Source organism: Contarinia nasturtii, unplaced genomic scaffold (assembly GCF_009176525.2).
Source record: "Contarinia nasturtii isolate CC-2019 unplaced genomic scaffold, AAFC_CNas_1.1 Cnas_scaffold_220, whole genome shotgun sequence".
NCBI classification, from domain to species: domain Eukaryota; kingdom Metazoa; phylum Arthropoda; class Insecta; order Diptera; family Cecidomyiidae; genus Contarinia; species Contarinia nasturtii.
In genome coordinates this window covers 4,311,738-4,332,741 of record NW_022197577.1, presented here as the reverse complement: position 1 = coordinate 4,332,741, position 21,004 = coordinate 4,311,738, and the positions used below count along the sequence as shown (strand labels likewise).

At 33.0% G+C, this 21,004-nt stretch overlaps 3 protein-coding genes across 4 annotated transcripts in view; 2 read left to right on the top strand and 1 right to left on the bottom strand.

Annotated features, from left to right (window-relative positions):
* The window catches only part of LOC116336883 (zinc finger protein 91-like), a 9,226-nt gene extending 7,310 nt beyond the window's left edge, over positions 1-1,916 (top strand). Inside the window, exons 4-5 of the mRNA XM_031761077.1 lie at positions 126-1,110; positions 1,185-1,916. Of these exons, the coding sequence (XP_031616937.1) occupies positions 126-1,110; positions 1,185-1,525 (1,326 nt within the window). The 3' untranslated portion in view covers positions 1,526-1,916. The remainder of the gene's footprint in view (positions 1-125; positions 1,111-1,184) is intronic.
* An 805-nt stretch (positions 1,917-2,721) lies between these two features.
* On the top strand, positions 2,722-3,855 carry LOC116337103 (mitochondrial inner membrane protein OXA1L-like). Of its 2 annotated transcripts, XM_031761423.1 has the most exons (4): positions 2,722-2,896; positions 2,980-3,065; positions 3,135-3,484; positions 3,574-3,855. In XM_031761423.1, exons 1-4 carry the CDS (start codon positions 2,837-2,839, stop codon positions 3,837-3,839), a joined length of 762 nt encoding a protein of 253 aa, XP_031617283.1. In that variant the 5' UTR covers positions 2,722-2,836; the 3' UTR covers positions 3,840-3,855. The 2 variants fall into 2 exon arrangements, with proteins under 2 accessions (XP_031617283.1, XP_031617284.1); XM_031761424.1 differs by lacking the exons at positions 2,722-2,896; positions 2,980-3,065 and having other exon boundaries at positions 3,189-3,344; positions 3,410-3,484.
* Positions 3,856-3,940: 85 nt separating this feature from the next.
* LOC116336992 (MAGUK p55 subfamily member 6) lies at positions 3,941-19,313 on the bottom strand. Its single transcript, XM_031761261.1, has 12 exons — positions 18,976-19,313; positions 14,327-14,433; positions 7,643-7,910; positions 7,231-7,574; positions 6,212-6,310; positions 5,989-6,147; positions 5,701-5,911; positions 5,465-5,635; positions 5,227-5,390; positions 5,075-5,149; positions 4,859-5,011; positions 3,941-4,763 (listed from the first exon to the last, which is right to left on the bottom strand). The coding sequence occupies exons 1-12, from the start codon at positions 19,076-19,078 to the stop codon at positions 4,740-4,742; spliced, it is 1,878 nt and encodes a 625-aa protein (XP_031617121.1). The 5' UTR covers positions 19,079-19,313; the 3' UTR covers positions 3,941-4,739.
* Between the last annotated feature and the right edge of the window lie 1,691 nt (positions 19,314-21,004).

Sequence of the window (21,004 nt, the reverse complement as noted above, 5' to 3'; positions counted from 1 at the left end):
AAAACAGAATTTTATGCTCTTTAAATTGAAAAATACCATTTTTTTAACTATAGATATGGGAAACACTCTAGTATACATAAAAAAATATTATTTTATGAAATGTCCCAATCAAAAATTCTCAACAGGTTCATACTGGCAATCAAATATTTAAATGTGAAGTATGTGGGCAAGCCTTTGATGTGTATCGTCATCTCACAGAGCATATGGTGGTACACCGTCAGGATAAGCCATTCACTTGTAAAACGTGCAATAAAAGCTATAGTCGAGCGACAGTTTTGAGTCAACATATGAAATCGCATGGAGTAGGTGGCGGAGGCATTAACATCAGCAATGAAACAGTAGCGCCAAAAACCGTTACAATTACATCAAGTACATCAAACGAACCATCACAGACGACGGTCACAACTACTGTTTCGGTGCCAGCTGCCTCGCAACCGGTTTACAAATGCCAGCATGAAAGTTGTGAAAAGATGTTTGTAACACCGAGTGAACTGAAGGATCATGAATCCGTTCATATTCCTCCGCAAAAGGAAGATAAAAAATTGGTTTCAGTCAAAGAAGTCATCGTTATGGTCAAACCAGAAGAACCACAAATTGTTCAACTAATGCCACAAATCAAGTGCTATATATGCGATGAACACTTCAATTCGGAACAAGATCGTGCAAATCATGCTGCTGTTGTTCATAATCGCGTTGTTACAACAGAAGCACCACATTCAATTCAAATAACACAGATACCAGCACAAAGTATTCCGGTGACAACGATTAATCCACCAACCTTGCCGCCGGTACTGGATGACGTAGAAATGGGAGGCGGACCAGATGATGAAATCACCTATGATGATGTGATCAAGTTAACATTACTTGAAAATAAATCACCGTGTAGCGTATGCAGTAAAAGTCACACAAAAAGTCAACCGTGCGAAAAGTTTAAGTGTGATGTGTGCGAAAAGCGTTTCAGTAACTTGGGCAATTTCAATGTGCACAAACGCATTCACAAGCGTGAAAAGCCATTCAGGTGCTCTGTTTGTGGAAAAGGCTTTCGATTAGCCAAAAGTCTTACCGTTCACATGGTTTTGCACACCGAAACTGAGTCATTCGATTGTCCAGGTAATTTTAATTTTATTTAATGAGAAAAAATTTTCGGCATTTATTTTTAATGTGATTTAAAATATTCAATTCAGTGTGCGATCGCAGCTTTAATCGTAGCGGTTCATTGAAAATTCATATGAAATCCCATACTACGGCTGAACTTCAGCAGCCGAAAAGATCCTACATTGATGTCATGTGTCATGACGATGTTGATGACGATTTATTCGGCGATGATGATGAAAACAATCGCGATGTTATGCTAGAGTTTATCGATGAAAACCCAACCTTCTGTGACATCTGCGGCAAACAATTCATACAGTGCAATGCAAATACACGGACCCACAAGTGCTCAAAGTATTCAATCGATGAGGATTTCGACGATGACGATGAGCAACTATCGTTATCGTTAGATGAAACGTTTTTTTCTACTTAAAAAAAACATGAATACGAATTTATAGAGTGTGTTTATATAAACGAATAATAATTTAAAAGACAATTACATTCAAATGTTTGATTTATTATCATTATTTGAGCGTTTAATTTGGTCTATTATAATAGTCATATGTCATAAATTTACTGATTAAATAACACACAACAATTTTTGTGTTGTTCGAATTAGTTATACATAAAATGAGTGTTAGAATTGAAGTAAGAATTGATTACTTTTCGATAAAAGTCAAGGGAAACAGCTTTGGAAGCTTCGCCCATTTAGTTCAAGTTTTGTTTGATTTTGTCCTTTCTTTAGAACAATTCTTTTTAGCAAAATTCGATAACGTTTCGGTGATTTCGACATAAATTTTCGTAGCTAAATTATTAATTTGATTTGCCACCTTTAGAAATATTTATGATAATTCATGTAATTACTATTGTAAAATAAACTATGTTTTTTGCAATGAAAGTGCAAACAACGTTGTTTTTTCATAGATTCCTCTTTTACAACAGAGAAAAATACAAACATTGAAATAAATCTCAAAGATTAGCATATTCAGTGCTTGGTTGAATAAGCGAATTCTGAATTTCAACATTTTCCGAATGGAATAATAGCGTAATTTGTTCAGAAAAGAAAATTGGAGTGCAAAAAGAAAACAAAAAAACTTCACATTCAAAATGTAGAAAATATTCTCAATTTTCTTTCCCAAAAGGAATGTATTATTTGCCAATGGTACAAAGAATTGCGTACTTTTCCGTACTTCTAGAGTTTGTTTTCAAAGTATGCTTCAGTATTATCAGGTTCATCCTCGCTGATAATATATTTAGCTATCGAGAAATACGAAATGATTTTTAAATAATTATTCCAATATAAACATGTAAACATCGTTTTTATCGTGCCTTTTGTTTTAATTCTGTTCAATTAAATGTTTAACTTATGTTTTTCGGTTTTTCCTATGTTTTTCGGTTTTTCCTGTTCAACAAATATCAAACAGTTCACAACATCATACTGCTGTCAGAATCAAATTCAATTTTCGGTTTTAACATGCGACATTAGACATTCCAAGATTAATATGCACATTGCCTAATATAATTCGTTAATTTTCTTTGAAAACATTTTTTTTCTAGAAATATTTTTCATACATATCATGAATCACATTTAATATACACTTATACACAACACACATATTCACCACACTGACACTGTCATTTAATATTTGACATAACCGCAAATCTAATCGAATGAACAGATTTTTTAAATTATAAAATAAGTTGAATTGTATTTGAAAAATATATAAATTACGAGCCAGAGAAAATGATAACTAGGTGCTGTTGTATTTCGGGCAGTAGGTTGTTTTGCAGCCGATTCAATGTGGTGAATATATAAATTCTTCAACTTCTGAATATAAAATCCCCGTTGTAAATATTCGTATTAATTCAATTGTTATTTATATTTAGGTAAATAGTATGCGCTGCAGGAATTATCATGTCATATCTTTCTGGACTATTCATGCGGATAACAAACAAATCAATAAATATAATTTGTAAAAAAGTGGTTTTTAAATGGAATGCAAGATAGGATAGAGTTGATAAGTTGTTAATTTTTATTACAGATTCGATCATCGTTATGAATTCCGACGAAATATCAACCACACTCCCAGCATGTTGGCTGCTGCTGCTGTTATGGCTACAGAGAGTACGACAGCAACTTTAACAACAAATAGCGAACCGTCATTCGTTGAACTTGGCTTAGGTGGTTACACGCCCGTTGGTATTCTACAAAATGGATTGGAATTTTTACATGTATCGTATGATTTGCCATGGTTTGCTACAATTGCAATTAGTACAGTTATAATTCGTATTCTAATCACGCCATTGGTTGTCTTAGCCCATCGAAATACGGCTGTAATGTGTAATGTTTTGCCGCAAATGATTGACATTCAAAGTAAAATGGTTCGAGCGGGTAAAGCGGGTCATTCAAATTATGATTTCATTTTCACTATATGTTTCCATTATTTCGATTATTTGTTGATTATTTTTATTGTCCCCTAGGTAAAGCAGGTAATGCTCTTGAATATGCCCAATATAAGGAGGAATTGAGGAATATCATGAAGGATAAGGGTTATAATCCAAGCAAAAATATGCTCGTGCCATTAGCACAAGCACCAATATTCATATCGTACTACTTTGGTATCAACGCAATGGTCGATGCACCGGTTCTGTCCTTGCAAACCGGAGGCATATTTTGGTTTACAGATTTAACTGTTGCTGATCCCTATTATATTTTACCCTTAAACAGCAAAAATTCAAAAAAATAAATAAAAACTCAGTCATATAATTTTAAACTTTGATGACGAAAATAAACATTTAAAACTTTTACATTAGATATACTTGATTTTTCTTAATAAAAATACAAGTGTTTGTTGCGAATATCAATTTATTTGTATTAAATACACATTTGTTTGGTGTCCGCATGCTACATAAATAATGTTGGTCATTCGAACTGACGTTCTTTTCATGATTGTATTTATTAAAAAAAAGGATCGAAAAAATGAGCAGAAAATTGGATGTATATAAATGTGATTTTATCTTCTCTTCTCTTCTCTTCTCTCGTAAAACTATGGTATTTTGTCGACTTATATTCTAAATTACTATGTGTGTTTACAACAATGAGATTTCATTTATGGACGCAGTTTAATTTTCAATACGGCTAACAACACAGTAAATAAAATTAATGAAAAAAATGACGAACATATAAAAAGATAAAAACGATTTGCTCTGACATAAAAGAAACATTCGATATATATGTAAGATTATCAATTTTGACAAAGAAAAAGAACCAAAATAAATTTTTGTTTAAATTGATGCACATTTTTTTCTAAAACTAACTAATATGCTATATATGTTGGTTGTAAAATTTGTATTTTTTCTGACTGATTTCAAACGTTGTGTCGAACACTTTGTCGGCATCGTAACTTAAATATTGCATCCCGCTTACACATTTAATTCGTACGGTTTTCATTTTTTTTTTTATCTTGTAAATAAACCGGGCAGTAAATGCATGACTTTCTTTGTTCCAAACTTAGTGCGCACTTTGTGCGAGCGCCCTGTTCTTTTCTAAATATGCTAATCAGTTAAATATAGAAAAATACTTTTTAATTATTGTTTTTGTCGAGGGGTGAATCGTTGAGTTGAATTTAATTGAGCTGCAAGTCGATTTAATAGATCCAATTAACAGGAACCTAGGGTGAACCAGAAAATAAAAATGGAATTAATGGAAAAATAATCGAAAGAATATGGATAGCATTTCTTCAGTAAAAGTGATTATGATACGAACCCACTGATGTTCGTGACTTAGAGCCTCTAGCGCTTCGATAACTTTTCTAAATGTGATGTCGAAATCCTCATTCACAATGGTCATATCCAAATATTTCTCATACTTTCGTTGAAGCAATGCACTTTCTTCAACCGTCGCTATCAAATCATCATCCTATGAAATAAATAATGGATTAGAGAATCAGTCATTTTTGGACGTTTTAAAATGCGAATTTACCTCATACAAGGAAGCCAATGATTCAAGTGTTCTGGCTCTACGTGAACTATATCGAATTGAACTTTGTCGATCAAACTAGAAAATATAGATGGTATATCGTCAGGAATGCATTTTGTAATATTGATATCGGAATTTGAAAAAAGGAAACATACCGCCAAATTGCGTTGAGAGCCACCAGTTGCTCTACGTTCAGCATAAAGATTTTTCAACTGTTCCATTCCAGGTGCAGCAATGAAAATTACATATGGCATAAACTCTGTGCTATTGTGAAGCATTTTCAAGGCACTCGGTGCACAATCCAAAACGCACATTTTGCCTGAGAAATTTGAGAGTAAACAAAAATTTAAATGTTGATTTCTTCTGTTTTGAAACACATTTCGATGTTTATACCTTGTTTGATAACATCACGGATGGAATCCAAATGTGTACCGTATAGATTTCCATTGTATTCGCCATTTTCCAAAAAGTTATTCTCTTGAATCTCACGTTCCATATCTTCGCGATTCAAGAACCAATAATTTTTTCCATTTTCTTCTAGAACGCGTGGCGGACGCGAAGTATCTGAAAATCAACAAAAATAATATTAAATCAAATGGATAGCAATGATTTAATCAATTTGAACTTACGAGGAATAACAGAGCCAAATTTCGTTTGGTCACTGTTAATTAAACGATTTTTTAATGTTCTTCGGCCCACGCCTTGAACACCAACCAAAACCAGCGTCTTTCTTTTGAATGGTGGCATACGTGTTACTTCTTCGTAGAGAACTAAATCAGCTTTATCGTATTCGGCATTTTCCTTTGACTTGTACAATTTCTTCAATTTCTTTTTTGAAATCTATTAAAAATGATGTGTAAAATAATTTAAATAAAAATCGAATTATCATAAAAATTGTATGCACAATATAAACTTACTTTTGTACCACAAATGCTGATGGTATGCACAAAATCAGCTTCGGGTGGTACGAATGCTTTCCGCCTTTCCTCTAATTCTTGTGATGGAATCAAACCGGTCACTTCATTTTGGCCAATATGTTTGGCTTGCCACCAATTTGGATCCTTTACATTGATGATCTACAAATAAAATTCCACATATAAAAGACTGCATTTTGTTATAAAATTTCATTTTGATTCTTACTTGGAGAATATCGCCGTATTGGAATGGCAAACCAATTTCTTTGCATGGCAATAAGGTATCTTCTTCTGGTTCATAGTCAAATAATGCTCTCATATAACACTATAAAAGAGAAAATAAAAAAAAGTGTTCATCAATATCACATTAAGACCGAGTCTTTCCTTAAAAATAATCTAATGACCGACGTCGATGATTGCAATCACATTATTTTTGAGTTGCCTTCTTCTCTACATTTTTAACAATAACATCGTAGAGATTAAATATGATCTTGTTTCGGTAACTTTCACATATCTTTATGATGACTTTCGAATAATGTGATTGCAATCTATCATCAACCACAATACGATTGGTTTGGTTGACATAAGAGAAGATGTTAAAACGAAAGGAATGGTGCAACACAAATGGTGTTTATGTGTAAAATGAATGGATATGTTTGTTTTCTATGTGAACATAGAACATACCATTCGATTAGTAGATACATTGTGGATAGAATGTGTATTGGCTTACATTAAATCCGATTTTCCGTCACCATTTCGAAAGGGTTTCGCGTAAAAGAATTTTGATGGGGCCCGATATTGTCTGTGATTCACACGCACACACATACATACATATACAGTGCAACAAAGAAATAAGAAACCAAAGAAAAGCACAACCATGAATTGTAAGACAACAAAAAAGCTCAATAAACACAAAAACTTGAAAAATTTCATCGCATGCCAAAAGCCAAACACACAGCACATTATGAAAATAATTCCCTCGAAAAATGGTTTGAAATTAATCGCAAGAATTAAGTAGAGAGTTTCATACGTAAGTAAATGTTAAATATTAGTGACTATAATACATGAAAGCCAAGCAAATGGTTGGATTTAATTTATGAGTTAAAATGGTTATGTGCGAAAGAAAGAGAAACTACAATGCTACAACAAAATGATAAATGCGTGTGGTATATGTGATGGTAGAGTGAAAAGTGCCATAAAAAAACAAACAGAAACAAATGTTAACAAAAAAGCAGTCGTACTTACCGTCAATTTTTTTCCTGTGTCTAAATAACGACCATGCTTTACCTGTCCACCAGACATTATGAGTCTGCCTGATTTCATTTCCTCCTCAACACTCGGTCCAATTTTCAATGTAATCGAATCTTTTGCCAGCATTATTTGATCTTGTAATGCTTCGGGTGATGACACAGGTACACCGTTCACCTCCAAAATAACATCGCCGGGTCGAAGTAGGGCTTGCCGATCAATCATTCCACCGGCTAAAATTCGTGCAACGATTAGTTGCTTGTGTTCATCTACTTCAACGGTCATGCCAAGCGGTTCATTTGGCTTTCGCCGAAGCCCAACCATTCGTATTGTTTCAGCACCTATAATTTTTATTTTATTGTTTATTTCCTTAAATTGAATAAAAGTCTCATTATTTTTTATTAGTTACCAGGCATTGCGTATTCCGTTGCTTCGATGAATTCCTTGGATAATACGTTTCGCGGATTTATTGGTGGACGTGGCTCAAGAGCTCGAGCTCCGATTTCGTCGTGTGTTTCGATTAACGCTTTAAAATGGCTCTTACTCAGCAATCGAGATAGTTCACGTGCATCAGTGTTTCGTGCTCGACTCAATCGTTGTGCAAGACTGCGACACAGTACTCTATTATCCAATTGAACTGGTTTTAATTCGATCTCCTTTTGAAATTTATCTTTATTCTGTGAACGAAACAAAATAGAATTAATCATCAACAACATGATGAATCATTCTTAAAAATCCAAACTTTTTTTTTGTCACTTTAACATAAAAAGGGCGATGCCACAACATTAATTATGTGAGCCACGTTCAAATGTTGAATGAATGCGATTTATGTAGTGCAAAATAACAATTAAACTTAATTAAATTAAATGATACATATGTTGCAACCTTTTTTCATACAAATTCAACCTTTCACAACATAGAATTTACTAAAGTTTGTCATGTTTCATCGCTTAATTTATTAAATTAAATGCATCTGTACGTAAATCCGCTATAAAACTACTCCGACAGACAACCAACGATCAAATTCAATAATAATCGTCGCAAAGACCGAAAGACGCTCATCTAGAATATATAGTCAATGTATCTTAAGTTAAGTTGTTGTTAATCATTCATTCATTCATAATGCTAAAAATGCCCTATCACGGCTTCAAAGCACGTACGCAATAAATGGAATGAATCAGAGAGACGAATTAACCTATGATTCAATGTTTAAGCAGGGTAGAGCACGATATGTTGTGTCGCCTCTGTAGAATCTATATTTGTGTTTATTAAATAAGCAACTCATCGCGGCACGCTTCTCGATCAACGTGCATTTGTTGATTTACACTGCACATGATACGTCGATTCAATATTTATTTCCTCCAACTTGACTTTGCAACCGAAGTTGCTAAGGTCGATTTCGACAAGAGAATTGCAAAAACTTTACCATAACATTAAATGGATTTATTACCAAACATTGATTCCATCAACCGATAAAGCTAATCGAATAGAAATTTATTCGATATAAAAACTTGATCTATTATTTTCAGTAGTTCTACAATAATCATTGCCCTGCCTTTAGGCATGGTGTACAAATTATTGTCTAAAATATATAATTAAAAAAAAAAAAGATTTTATTTATGAATTAAAATACATTCAGTAGGGTTCAGGCTTCCATTTTCCGGTCATTTGACAACTGGATGTAAATCGGTTGTTTAATTATAAACACGGTTGTACTCGAAAACAGAAATTTGACAAAAAAAATTATCATTTTCTTTGTTTATAGCAGTTTTACTGCAGTTTAAACAATGGTTTTGATTGTTCTCGAATTTTGTCAATAGCATTTTTTGAGAAAACCATGCGATTTTTTGAATTTCGATTATTTTTTTAAGGAATTATAAACCAAAACAATCATAGAAAAATAAGTCTCATGTCGAAAAAAAATTAATGCATTACCCAGCAAACAAAAATGTAACGTTTTTTATCTATTTTAACGTTGAAAAATGTAACGTTTTCACCCATTTCGGTGGTAATTTTCGTGTCAATGGAAAGTTGATTATATGCATAGTTTCCAATAAAATTGTTCATTTATTACGTTAACATTTTACAATTTATTTCTCCTATTAGTCTTTCAGTCTCATTCAAACTCACTCAAATGTGTTGCCGTTTTTGTTTGAATCTCAAAGCATACAACGGTATTGATACAATGCGCGTTTTGCTGACTCTTACTCGTTTAAAGAATGAAAGTATGTGTAACATGAGATTCAAATGTTCGATTTTGTTTACATAAAATTTATATCAACAATTCTATCGACTGTTTTCGCTGTTTGATTGCATTTTGTATCACTTATATTCATACATATGTCCAGCATCATTAACAAGGCAAGGATCAGTTGAATATTGAACATCACACATCGACAAAATTACAGTGTATTGACAAAAATGTTTCAATACACAAAATCACAACGAAATATAATGAGTTGCCATTCAGATTTGTTTTCTTTTCAACTGGAGTACACACAAAGTTTGTATTCACATTTTTCAGTTTTCAACAGAATTAATGTAGCAAAGGAATTTTTTGTGCTTCGATTTAACATGTATCACAAACAAACAAATCACTCTATTCAATATTTAACGGGATTGATTTTTTTATTGCGGCCAAAACTATACTGAGAAGTGCCGCCAGTTTAGAAAGAGATGATTTTTGGTATACAACAACAACAATCTCATACGATTGCATTCTCCGTCGCCTAAAATTCAGTTGGACAAATTCAAAAAGTCAAATATCGCTACGAATACAGAGTTTGTGTGTGTGTGAGGGAAAGTGATATAAACAAATTCATTCGGTGTTTCGGTTTGAAACATGCAATATTGAACCGGTCGCGCATATAAACAATTGAAAGTTTGTACACATTTAAATGCACAACAGAGAGAGTCACACATTCTCTATAGAGGGTTAAATCGATGCAGATAGACATTTCAAAATTGTCATGGTTTAGTTGTTGCATGGTTTGTCTGTGTGTATGAGTGAGTGTTTTTGCCATTTGGAGAAAAATATGTTCAAACCATTACAATAAACAATAAAAGTCGATGGTTTGCTGAGTCAGGTGCGCCAATTTTCCACTTGTTTATGTTGCGGTCGCGTGTACTGGAATGGAACACATAGAATATGGTCATTTTTTTCAAATGAAATTATTTTGGTACAAATTATAATCTTCAAGTATCCGTCCGGAGAGACGTATTATGGAATATAAAATAACGTTTGCGTTGTAAAATGATATTTGTTGTTCTCCCATTTTTCATGTGAATTAATGCTGATAACTTTTAAGAAAAATACAATTTCTATCGATTTGAAAGAGAAATGGGTTTTCAGTGAAAGCATAATGATTTTTTTTTTGGCGAATGGCAATAAAAGAAGCTACAATAATCTTGAGAACCAAGTTTGTACAAGTTTTCCCTTTTTCGTGTATTTGTCGCACGGTTTCACATTGCGTGCTGATGAAAAAGAGAAATAATGGAGAAAAATGAGAGAAGTATAGAAGTAATTGTTGTAGAATTTCAGTGAATGGTATATATTGCATGCATTGTCTATGCTACATCAGACTGAAATGTAAAAGTGTTGATGTATGAATAAATTGTCTGTTTGTAGGTCTGTTTGCAGGTTTGTACAGGTAGAAGAGATATAAATAAGAGAAAAAAATTATGTACATATGTAAAAATGTGGTTGTACATTAATTTCAAGCGAAAAAAAGCAATTTTACATATTTCGATTCTCTAGCATGGAAATTTTCTGCTTTTTTGGAGCATAACCACTCAATTCTACGCGAGAATTCACCACGAAATGCTAATGCGTTAACGTATGTACGACATCATTATGTTAACATTAATAACAACAAATATCGATGTTATGTATATCTCTCGGTAAGTTGTGAGATTGCAAAATCGATATTAAGATTGACATGCTAACTTGATTTTTGAGAAGATGAACGAAGTTTCGTTATTTGAAACTCTAATTATGTTTACATGATCTTTGCCATTCAATTCATCAATCGGTCAACTGGATGTATGCCAAATAAATTGGACGCAAACTGAAAGCGGTGTTGGGCGTTGTCATATACTATAACAAAGCGTGCGAGTTTTAACTCTCACAACAATGAACTCTGTGGTTGAGTCGCTAAATTACTCATACATCCACTAATACGTACTGTTGTCCGATGTGGAATGTTAAGCAAATAAAATGCGTATCGAAAATCTCGTGCCAGAATTAAATAAAATAGTAAATACATATAAGGCGTAGATATTAAAAGTTCGTCAACAGTTGGTATGGTGTTAATATGCTTTGATTTCTGAAGAATCATCACTACGAATAGAATACAAAGCGTATAACGTTTTTATTTTGTTTTTTTTTTTTTTTTCTTTTTTGATTCTGTCGACGCTTCTCATTCTTGTACGGAACATTTGGTTCAAGTTAGAGAGAAATTTAAGCGTGAAAAAAAGCATATTATGATGTTAGCCGTTGTTTACGGCATGGAGTAAAATAATCTTGACATAAATACGGAGAATGTGACTTGAATGCCATAGCAGTATGTAGTGGTGTTCACAGGTCATTTTGATCGGTGAGTTGAGCTTAAAATTACTGGATGAAGCACAGTTAATTCAATCAATTCACATACACAGACACTCACACACTAATCGCCATATTGCCGATATATTATTATACATTAAACTTATACAGTTGAAAATTAAGAAAACGAGTTTTTGAGAGACAGAAACTGAATGCTTCGCGGTGTATGTGTGCAATGCACAATAATTGCATTGGAAATCTAAGAAATGCGAAAATATAATTTACAATATTCGTGCTCATATATATTTGTATAAGTGTGAATAGCAATTTCAAGCAACGGTGAAACGCAAAACTCTGAACGAACGTACGGTCCACTCATAAAAGAAGAAAACGACGCGACATAAGAAAAGATACAACGAAAACTATATAAACACAGTGAGTCTTTTTCTTTTTTTTCTTTTATCTCTCTCTGTCACTCAGGTGACGTCACTTTTTAGTCATTTAAAACATATATCTTTATAGTTCCGTCCACTGCTATGATGATGAAATACTATTTTGCATGTATTCATCGAGATGGCGCAATGCACTGAGGCAACCGTATATTTACACTTTGATTTTTACATAAACAATTAACGCAGTGGATCCTCTGCGTCGTTGAACGAAAACACACCAGATTTTACTACTTTTATTGCCATCACAAATCGATAATTGTCCGTTCCTGTGTACTAGAGTAAACATTCCAAGTTTCATGCGATATCGAACAAACAAATTGCCATATCACCAATACACATCCAACTGTATTGAGTCACAAGAAACACACCTTAAATATTTGTCTTTATAAATTAGATTGTAGTTGGTGCTTTTGACGGTATATTTTCTTCAATTTTTCTTTCTTACTTAGCATACACTTTTAATTACGACGAATGTAATTTTTTATATTCTCTACAAGTTATTTGAAATGACCTTATCAGTTTTCCCTCCACTCTATAAATCGCCATTCACAAAATTTTTGAACGTGACTGCATGCAAATTGTTTGACAAATATATAATTTTTTATTTCAAAAATAAATTCAAAACGGCACCAAATTTCTCGTGGAAAATATTTTTCTTAATTACACACACTGACAATATAAAAATAAAACAACAAAGAAACAATAAACATTTTTTTTACCCAAAAAATTTCATGTATTAATGTCTCCCAAAAGCGAGAAATTCCAATTTGAATTTAACTCCAGCAAAAAAAAATACGAGAATTACGCGTTGAACACGATCGAATCATATACTGAACAAGTGGTTGAAGTTGAACATCGTTTAAGGTAAAAACTCAGAGTGTATGTGAGTTAAAATACACACAAATTGTTTGAACGAATACTTGTGCATAGCGTGTATTTGTCGTATACGGTGTGTGGTGTGTATGTGAAATTAAAGAAACTTGCAGTTGATTCAAAACAACTATTCAAAATATGACCACGATGAGTTGTGTATAGAAACCACACGAAAAATAGCAGCAACAAAAACAACAATACACAAAAAAAACACACAAACACATCGATGTGTGCGTATTTAGTTATCATTCATTTCGTTTTCACATACCTTTCGTTTACTTTTAGTGCTGTAGAATGAAGCATTTCACCTATAAAAGTTTTGGCTTGTTTGTATGTTACCATGACAAAGCCAGTGTATTGGCTTTTCGTATTTTCATACATGTATGCGAACGAATTTCAAGCTAAACTCAAGGCACATTTTACGTTTCTTTGCTTTATGTTACACAATTTTTTTGTATTGTGTTTTCCATACACATTTTCGATTTCGTTATGTCGATGTTCGGTTCGATGTACCAAAGAATAAGAATGTTCACCAAATTTATTTAGTTGTATATGTTAAGGTGTGTACAGTTTACTTTACTGCGCACACAATTCGAATGTGATGGTTGCGATCTTCTTTGGCAATGGCCATTGGCCACCTCAGATGTACTATCAATGCACTTGATTTGTCTAGAACGCATTATTTAGTTAAAATGTTTTATTTATATTTTTCTTTTGTTTGTTGGCAAATACTTTTTTTGGAAAGAATCTTTTTAAACCTTTGAAATTTTCGAAAAGAATATGGTTTGACATATCGTGTCAGTGCAATGGCTGGGTTAGCATGCTATTGACTGCATTATTAAGCGAAAAATGCATGATGCTCATTTCGTCAGCATGATTACAATCACTATACTTATTTGTTTGACGAATGAGTACGTATGTATAAAAGAAGTCAAATGTGCTTTAATGTATATATTTAGGTGTGCGTACATGGAATACGCATCATACAAACGGAATGATCTGCATGGCCGTGTATCACAACGAATAACTTGAATAACGAAATACATTTTGCATTTTTAGCATCAGCCAATAAAAATATGGGTTTCACTTAAAAAATCGATGCTTTTTAACAAAAGTAAAACTTCAACCTGGTTTTTTTTCTTCACATTTTTATTGACACGTTTTTATGTAGATGTTAAGTGACGACGATTTTCAATCACAAGAAATTAAAAAAAGAATTACTTACTTTGAATGTTTGTGTTACAGCAGGATTTGCTAAAATTCCTTTTAAAAACACCAAATCGGTTTCGTCGAAGCCATTTGTATCATTAATTTCTGAACATTGAAATGCCTCTGAAAGAAAAATAAACACAATAATATTAGAAAATTGCCATTATTTCAACACTTCAAACAATCAATACTTTCGAAATTAACTGTCACTCGAAAATAAAAATGTTGATGATTGCTTTGAAAATGGGCCCAAATTTCCGCGAATTGTTTTTTAGAATTTGAATATTTGACATTTATGATATGAAGTTTTCTTGATGTGTGCTTTTTTGAAATAGAAACAACGCTTTTGAAAGAGAATAAGACGAGTCGGTTCAAACGACGTTGATCTATTTATTTTTATGGCAATTATTTGAATTGAAGATACTTGAGAGAATGATTCTATTTCGATATTGATTTCAGCAAATGTTTTTCTATGGAATATTCTTTTCTTAGAAGTAATTTGCATGACGCTTGTAATTGGCCATTATAACGACATCACTTTGCCAATAAACATTATCAAAGGAAATAATCCATGAATTGAATTGAATTTTTGAATCCATAAATTGCTTGGAACTGTAGCTAATCGAAAAACCAGTCTATTATCTTTTACACCACATTTTGGAAAATCGAAAATTTAAACGGTTCTTTGCATTGAACCAATTGCTGTACAGCATATAATAAGTTTATTAAGTGTTTAATTGAATGTGACATGAATTTTTGAAGATTAAAATGAACCAAATGGCTATTGAGACTGAACATTTCACGCAATCTAATTATGTGTTGAATAACTACTTGCGCAATAAGTCGAATTTGTTGGATAGGAGGAAAATTTCCGACGAATAAATGTAGCAGTTTCTATATCTTAACCGAAAGCAATTTACTTTTCCTATTAGCTTTATTGGCTGTAGATTGGAAGAAACTTTTCTGGCTTCAATAGGACAAGGGAAATTGATATACGTGTACTGATGCGCTCATTTATGGTAAATGTTTCGGAAAATGTCCACAAAAGATACATTTGAGCCGCAAATAAGTCGTGCGTTAAGTGCAAATGGTGAAAACGATTGCCAGTATTGTAATGTTATTTTACTCTTGGGAAAGAGATCACTTCTTATTGACACACCGCAAATACACAGGGTGTTTCATATAAGTGGGCCACTTTTTTGAATTTTTTCCCAGGGGGTGGAGGGGGGTCGATTTTCCTCAAAAATGAGTATGTGTCCAAATCGGTCAAAATGAAGTCAAACATAAATTACGATAATTATCGATTTATGATTGCACTGTATTCTAGGGGTCTTCCTCTACAAGATAGACCGATTTGTAGGTCAATCAAAATGCAAGGGGGGAGGGGAAGGGGTCATGAATTAGGGGACTTATTTTTTTTGCTTCTATCGTGTTCCTGGAGTCTGTCTCTACAAGATAGAATAGTTTTCAGAACATTTCATTTTGGTTCGAGCCGGCTAGAGCCATCAAAATACAGCTATACCCATTTTTTTGCTCAAATTTTTCCAGATCATATCAATCGAGAAAGATTGATATTTCACCAGGATGGAGCACCAGCACACAACACCAAACGTGTTAAGAGGCGGCTCGAAACGATGTTTCCGAATCGCGTCGTCCTGGTGGATCGATATCTGCCTGCGGAGAAGTCTCCGGAGTCTCCGCTCCCAGTCTGGCCGGCGCGATCACCGGATAGCACGCCACTAGATTTTTTTCTTTGGGGATATCTCAAAGAAAATATCTATGAAAATATGCCACCAAACGCCGAAGCGATGAAACAGCGCATTCGAGATGAATGTGCTGCAATTCCACCCGAGCATATTCGGAATGCGTGCACACTAGGGTGTTTCCACATGAAAAAAAAGCGAATACCAATCGATTGAATCGATAGGCGTCATTTGGCTATTGCAAGGCGAGTTTATATGAAACTCTCGGAGACTCCGTATAGAGCATAAAAAGTGAAAAAAAAATCTGATTTCTTTTCTCAATTTTTATGCACAACTAAATGGCCTATATCATCTGGTGCGACTGATTGTAAAAATTTGATATTTCTGTCACCCAAATCGTTGTTCAATGCTATCTAACTCACCCTTACATGTTATTTCTTAATGCATGGCATTGTGTTTACAAACAACGTTCTATTGACACACAACTGCGTAATAAAAATTGCTGATACAATCCATTTGATTGTTTATGAAATTTGAGAATAAGAAGTTTTTTTTCACTTTTTGTGTGTTCTATACCGAGCCTTCGAGAGTGTGAAATATTTATACCGTTAAACTGCGTCGCATATCAAAGCGAAACAAAATTCTGTTACTAAAACAAGGCAGAACAGTAGCTAGTTATCAGCACAAAATGAAACTTACACATTTTGTATAATAAAAAGTCAATGTTCTTTATTCCTTTGGTAACGAAATATTGTCTCGCTTTGATATGCAACCGTTTTGAGTCGCGTTTCGATATGCGAGTAAACAATAAGTTGTTTTTATTCTAGAGCGTTCAATCATTCGAATTTATGTTTGACTTTATTTTGACCGATTTGGACACATTTTTGAGGATAATCGACCCCCCCTCCACCACCTGGGAAAAAATTCAAAAATCCGGCTGAGCCACAATTCTTAGTTTTTCACCCTCAAAATATCCCCCAAAAGAGTTTTTCGAAATTACCACTCTATAAAAGTGGCCCACTTATATGAAACACCCTGTATAGGAAACATAATAAGTGACACAAATTGTTGATATTATCTCATAAAAGGGACCATTTTCAAGAACATAGACATACATATTCTTGGTCTTGCTATATTCAGAGTCAGTCGTCATATGATTTATACAATAATATTGAATCAATAATAATAAATTTAGTTTTCAGAAAAAAATGCTCGTTTTTTTTCTATCACCTCATCTCATTCACACATACGGAATGAAATAATAATTTCACGCACTTTCAATATGCTTGTGGGTGTACTGTGTTTTCTTCTGGTCCTATTAGTCAATAGGCAATTTGGCACACACTTCAAATTGTGAAAAGGTTACTTTAATTGCTAAAATGTGGGATCACTCAATCCCAAATTCAAGAAGCTGTTCATTTTAATCTGTAGATTTAAATATAGAATTAAATTATAAAGAACTTTGAATGTCAGCTGCTTGATTCTATTTTGAAACGCACGTTTTTGCGGTTGACGGCAAATATATGAATTTTTTTCGGTAGGAGAATCAATGATTTACGGAATTTAAAAATGACATGTTGCTCGGCAAAAATTGGCAGCTTCAACTTTCAGAACAATGATCGTAAATTATATAAATTTCATTGTGTTATTTTTATAAAAGAGTCGCGACTGAAAAATGCGTTTGGTTTTTTTTCTACAACAAAATGCGTTCACATAAGTTATGCATGGTTGAATTCAAGCCATATCGTCAAACGGGCTATTTATTTGTTTCTCACGTACTATGATAGCCCATGCTGTTTCATTGGTTTCAAATGACAAGATAGAAGACACTGATGACTGCAGTTTCTTTTGCATGTTTGTGAATATTTGTGTCAGCACACACATTGCACTCAACAAAATAAATGAATTGCAAGCTAAAAATATAAATTGTTTGTCATTATTTTACGTTTTCATGACGGTAAGTGGATTATGTGTGTTCAACTGTTCATACTAAAGCCATTTCTCCGATATATATTTGGACCATTTATAATAAATTTAATCGCATATCAGATCAAAGAGAGCACTTTACATCTGAGTGCATTACAATTTTAATACGCCATTTTTTTACATGATAACAGCGGTATTCCAAATTATAAATCAATCCGAACATAAAAATTGTAAAACAAAGATGTATGGTAGTAAAATGATTTTATGAAGCAAACATAAACCAATCGATTGCATTACATTTTAACGATGAAGAGCGACTCTGCGCCACAACACTCTCTTGGCAAACAGAACAAAGCCAAACAAAAACACAAGACGCATGTACATGTATAAAAGTCATAAATCATTGAACGATGATCAACGGTATATAAAATGAGAGAATAATATTAAAAGAACATTTCCGCCTCTCCCATCGTATTGTAATAAAAATCACCATATCAATTCGAATGAAAGTTTCATTAGATTAGTTTTCAATCAGTTCTGTTGCATGTACTAATGAAAGTTTATTTGGTTTTCGAACGCTCACCATAAACAAACATTGCGTAGAACACTTCAATCAACTGTTGAAATGCTCAATGTTACGCAGGGTCATAAAGTTCGTTTTTTTTTAAATCTTATTTAAAGCACAAACGTTTTCCATAAACCATTTGTGAGTGGCACATTAATAAAACATAAAATATCTTCAGATAATCATTGTTGAAGGAAGAAGCGAAATAAACAATCTATAAATCGGTTCGCATCATATGGACAATTTGTTGAAGGGAAAACCAATGAAAAAATTAGCTCAGCCGAAAAAAATTTCATTCAGATGAATGTATAGCATGAAATCAATTAAAATATCTTCACTGTGGTTCATAAAATTTCGATTTACCGGCAAATTATTTTAGATGTTTTTCTAAAAATCTATCAATTTAAGACGCATTCTCCAATTCCAACAGGGGAACAAAAAATTATTTCATGTAAAACTTAGAACACTTACGATTTTCAGCAGCATGCCTTGAACCGATGCAATTATTCATGTGATTTAAGCTTGAAAGTAGCTCAAGTTTGTCTTGTTGTTGTTTTCGATTTAATCGAGACATCACTTCAATGAATTGTTTATAGTTTTAAACTTGAATTAAATTGTCACTTTTCGTTGTATGTTTGTCATTTAAGCTAAGCACTTTGTCGAAAACATTCTATAATAATAATTCACTTTACAGTTAACACGCTCAAACGCACTGAATATATCTCAAAGAATTTCACGTTGTAAATAAATCGTTTTTTTTCTTTACTAATTCGCATCAACCATGCGTTCGCACCATTTTCGAGTTTATACTGATTGTTTGGGATTGTGCGGCACTTTGAACATGCACGCTTGACCGAAACCGCGAATATTGAGTTCGATGATGTATTCCTCGGTTTTACAATCAAAACGGGCACAACGCCAACAAGATAGAAAACAACCCATTGGGGAATATACAGAAAAAAGCAAAAACGAAATACCTATCTGAGGATGTCGCCTAAATAATTTAAAATGCTCGTGAAATTTCGGCGATAGAGAAAGAGAGATGTTACTTATTTATTGTAGAATAAGAGAGAAAACTTTTCACAATAAATGCCAATAAATAACATCGACGTTGTGGTTGTGATGATTTCGATGACGACATAAAAAAATGTTTATACATCGTGCATGAGCTATGTGCTATGCTTGAGATACATTGAAAGGAATTGGTATCGTTTCAAAAATAACATCAAGCATTGTCTCGAAATCGTTGTGCAAACAACAACAAATTATTGCGAGCATTGAGTAGTATACGTTCACACCCTCATAATTTCACTCTCTTTCTCACTCGATGTATATTCGTTAGGTTTACATATTTTTGTTGACACGACACAATCACCAAATATTGGGATCACAAACTACAGATGTGGCAATTAATTCATTCACTTTTGTGATAAATGATTAGATGTACAAACATCGATATGGCGCGATGAAATGAAATCGGCAAAAATGTGAAGGCGTCTAATTTTCACTGAAGCATGAAAACTCATCACATGTCTTGTCGAATCACATTTAAATCAAACTGATTCATTGATGCAATTTGTCACATCAGTTAAGAAATATCGTCGAAATTATACTTAATTGCGAAAATGACCGACCCGTATTTTGGTTGGACGCACACCTGCACATAATTACTCTCTCTCTTTCTAAGAAGTATGGCGCTCAAAATAATCATTCTATTCGTCAGACTTTCTCAGAAAAAGACAACAGAAGAAAAACATCCTTTTTGAATATTCATTTACAGAAAAATCGAAAATATTGTTTGTGTTCTGACGGAAAATGTCTGAGATATTTATTTGAATGAAAATATTTCTTTTTTTGTTTTCAACCAGTTGTTTTTTTCTGTCTTTTTGAAAATGAACTTTGAATTTAGTATGGTAACAATTGAATTACATGCTCTTCAGGAAATAGCTTTACTACTAAAGTTTGTCGGTCAAATGCCTTTTTGTTTTCACCAATTGGATCAAATTCGGAATGGAATTAATGAAATGAACATAAATTATTTGATCAGTAAATCAGTTGAAAGTGAGAAACATGTTTGCTTTCGATGTTAGTGGGTCGATATAAAAAAACGATAAAGCATTCACTACATAAAACAATGTGCACGATGTGCAACACAAGTACATAAACGCGTATGTACACACATGTACACAGAAAATGCAAAATAAGCACTCCATATGAACCAAACGCCAATAGAATTTGAAATCTTTCAAAACATACGTTACGATCACTGAACAAAAAACCGGTTTTCCTTAAAAAAAACTTTGGTCTCACCAATTCAATTCAAAAACTATTTCTTATAAATATCGACGAATTTTATTTCATCTTCCTTTGTATTTTTTTTCTTGTGTTCTGTATCCGTGGCGCAATATTGTTTATTCTTTTCAATTCGGCCAAATTTTTTTGTTCTTCAAAAAAAAACAAAAAAAAAAAAACAAATCAAACTGTTTACTCAACTAAATTT

Coding starts and splice junctions, on each gene's coding strand:
- LOC116337103 (XM_031761423.1), top strand. CDS start 2,837: ATGATAACTAGGTGCTGTTGTATTTCGGGCAGTAGGTTGTTTTGCAGC. Junction 2,897..2,979: donor TTTGCAGCCGATTCAATGTG/GTGAATATATAA, acceptor ATTTATATTTAG/GTAAATAGTATGCGCTGCAG. Junction 3,066..3,134: donor CAAATCAATAAATATAATTT/GTAAAAAAGTGG, acceptor TTTTTATTACAG/ATTCGATCATCGTTATGAAT.
- LOC116336992 (XM_031761261.1), bottom strand. CDS start 19,078: ATGTCTCGATTAAATCGAAAACAACAACAAGACAAACTTGAGCTACTT. Junction 5,912..5,988: donor TCAGCATTTGTGGTACAAAA/GTAAGTTTATAT, acceptor CATTTTTAATAG/ATTTCAAAAAAGAAATTGAA. Junction 5,150..5,226: donor GCTCTCAACGCAATTTGGCG/GTATGTTTCCTT, acceptor TATATTTTCTAG/TTTGATCGACAAAGTTCAAT.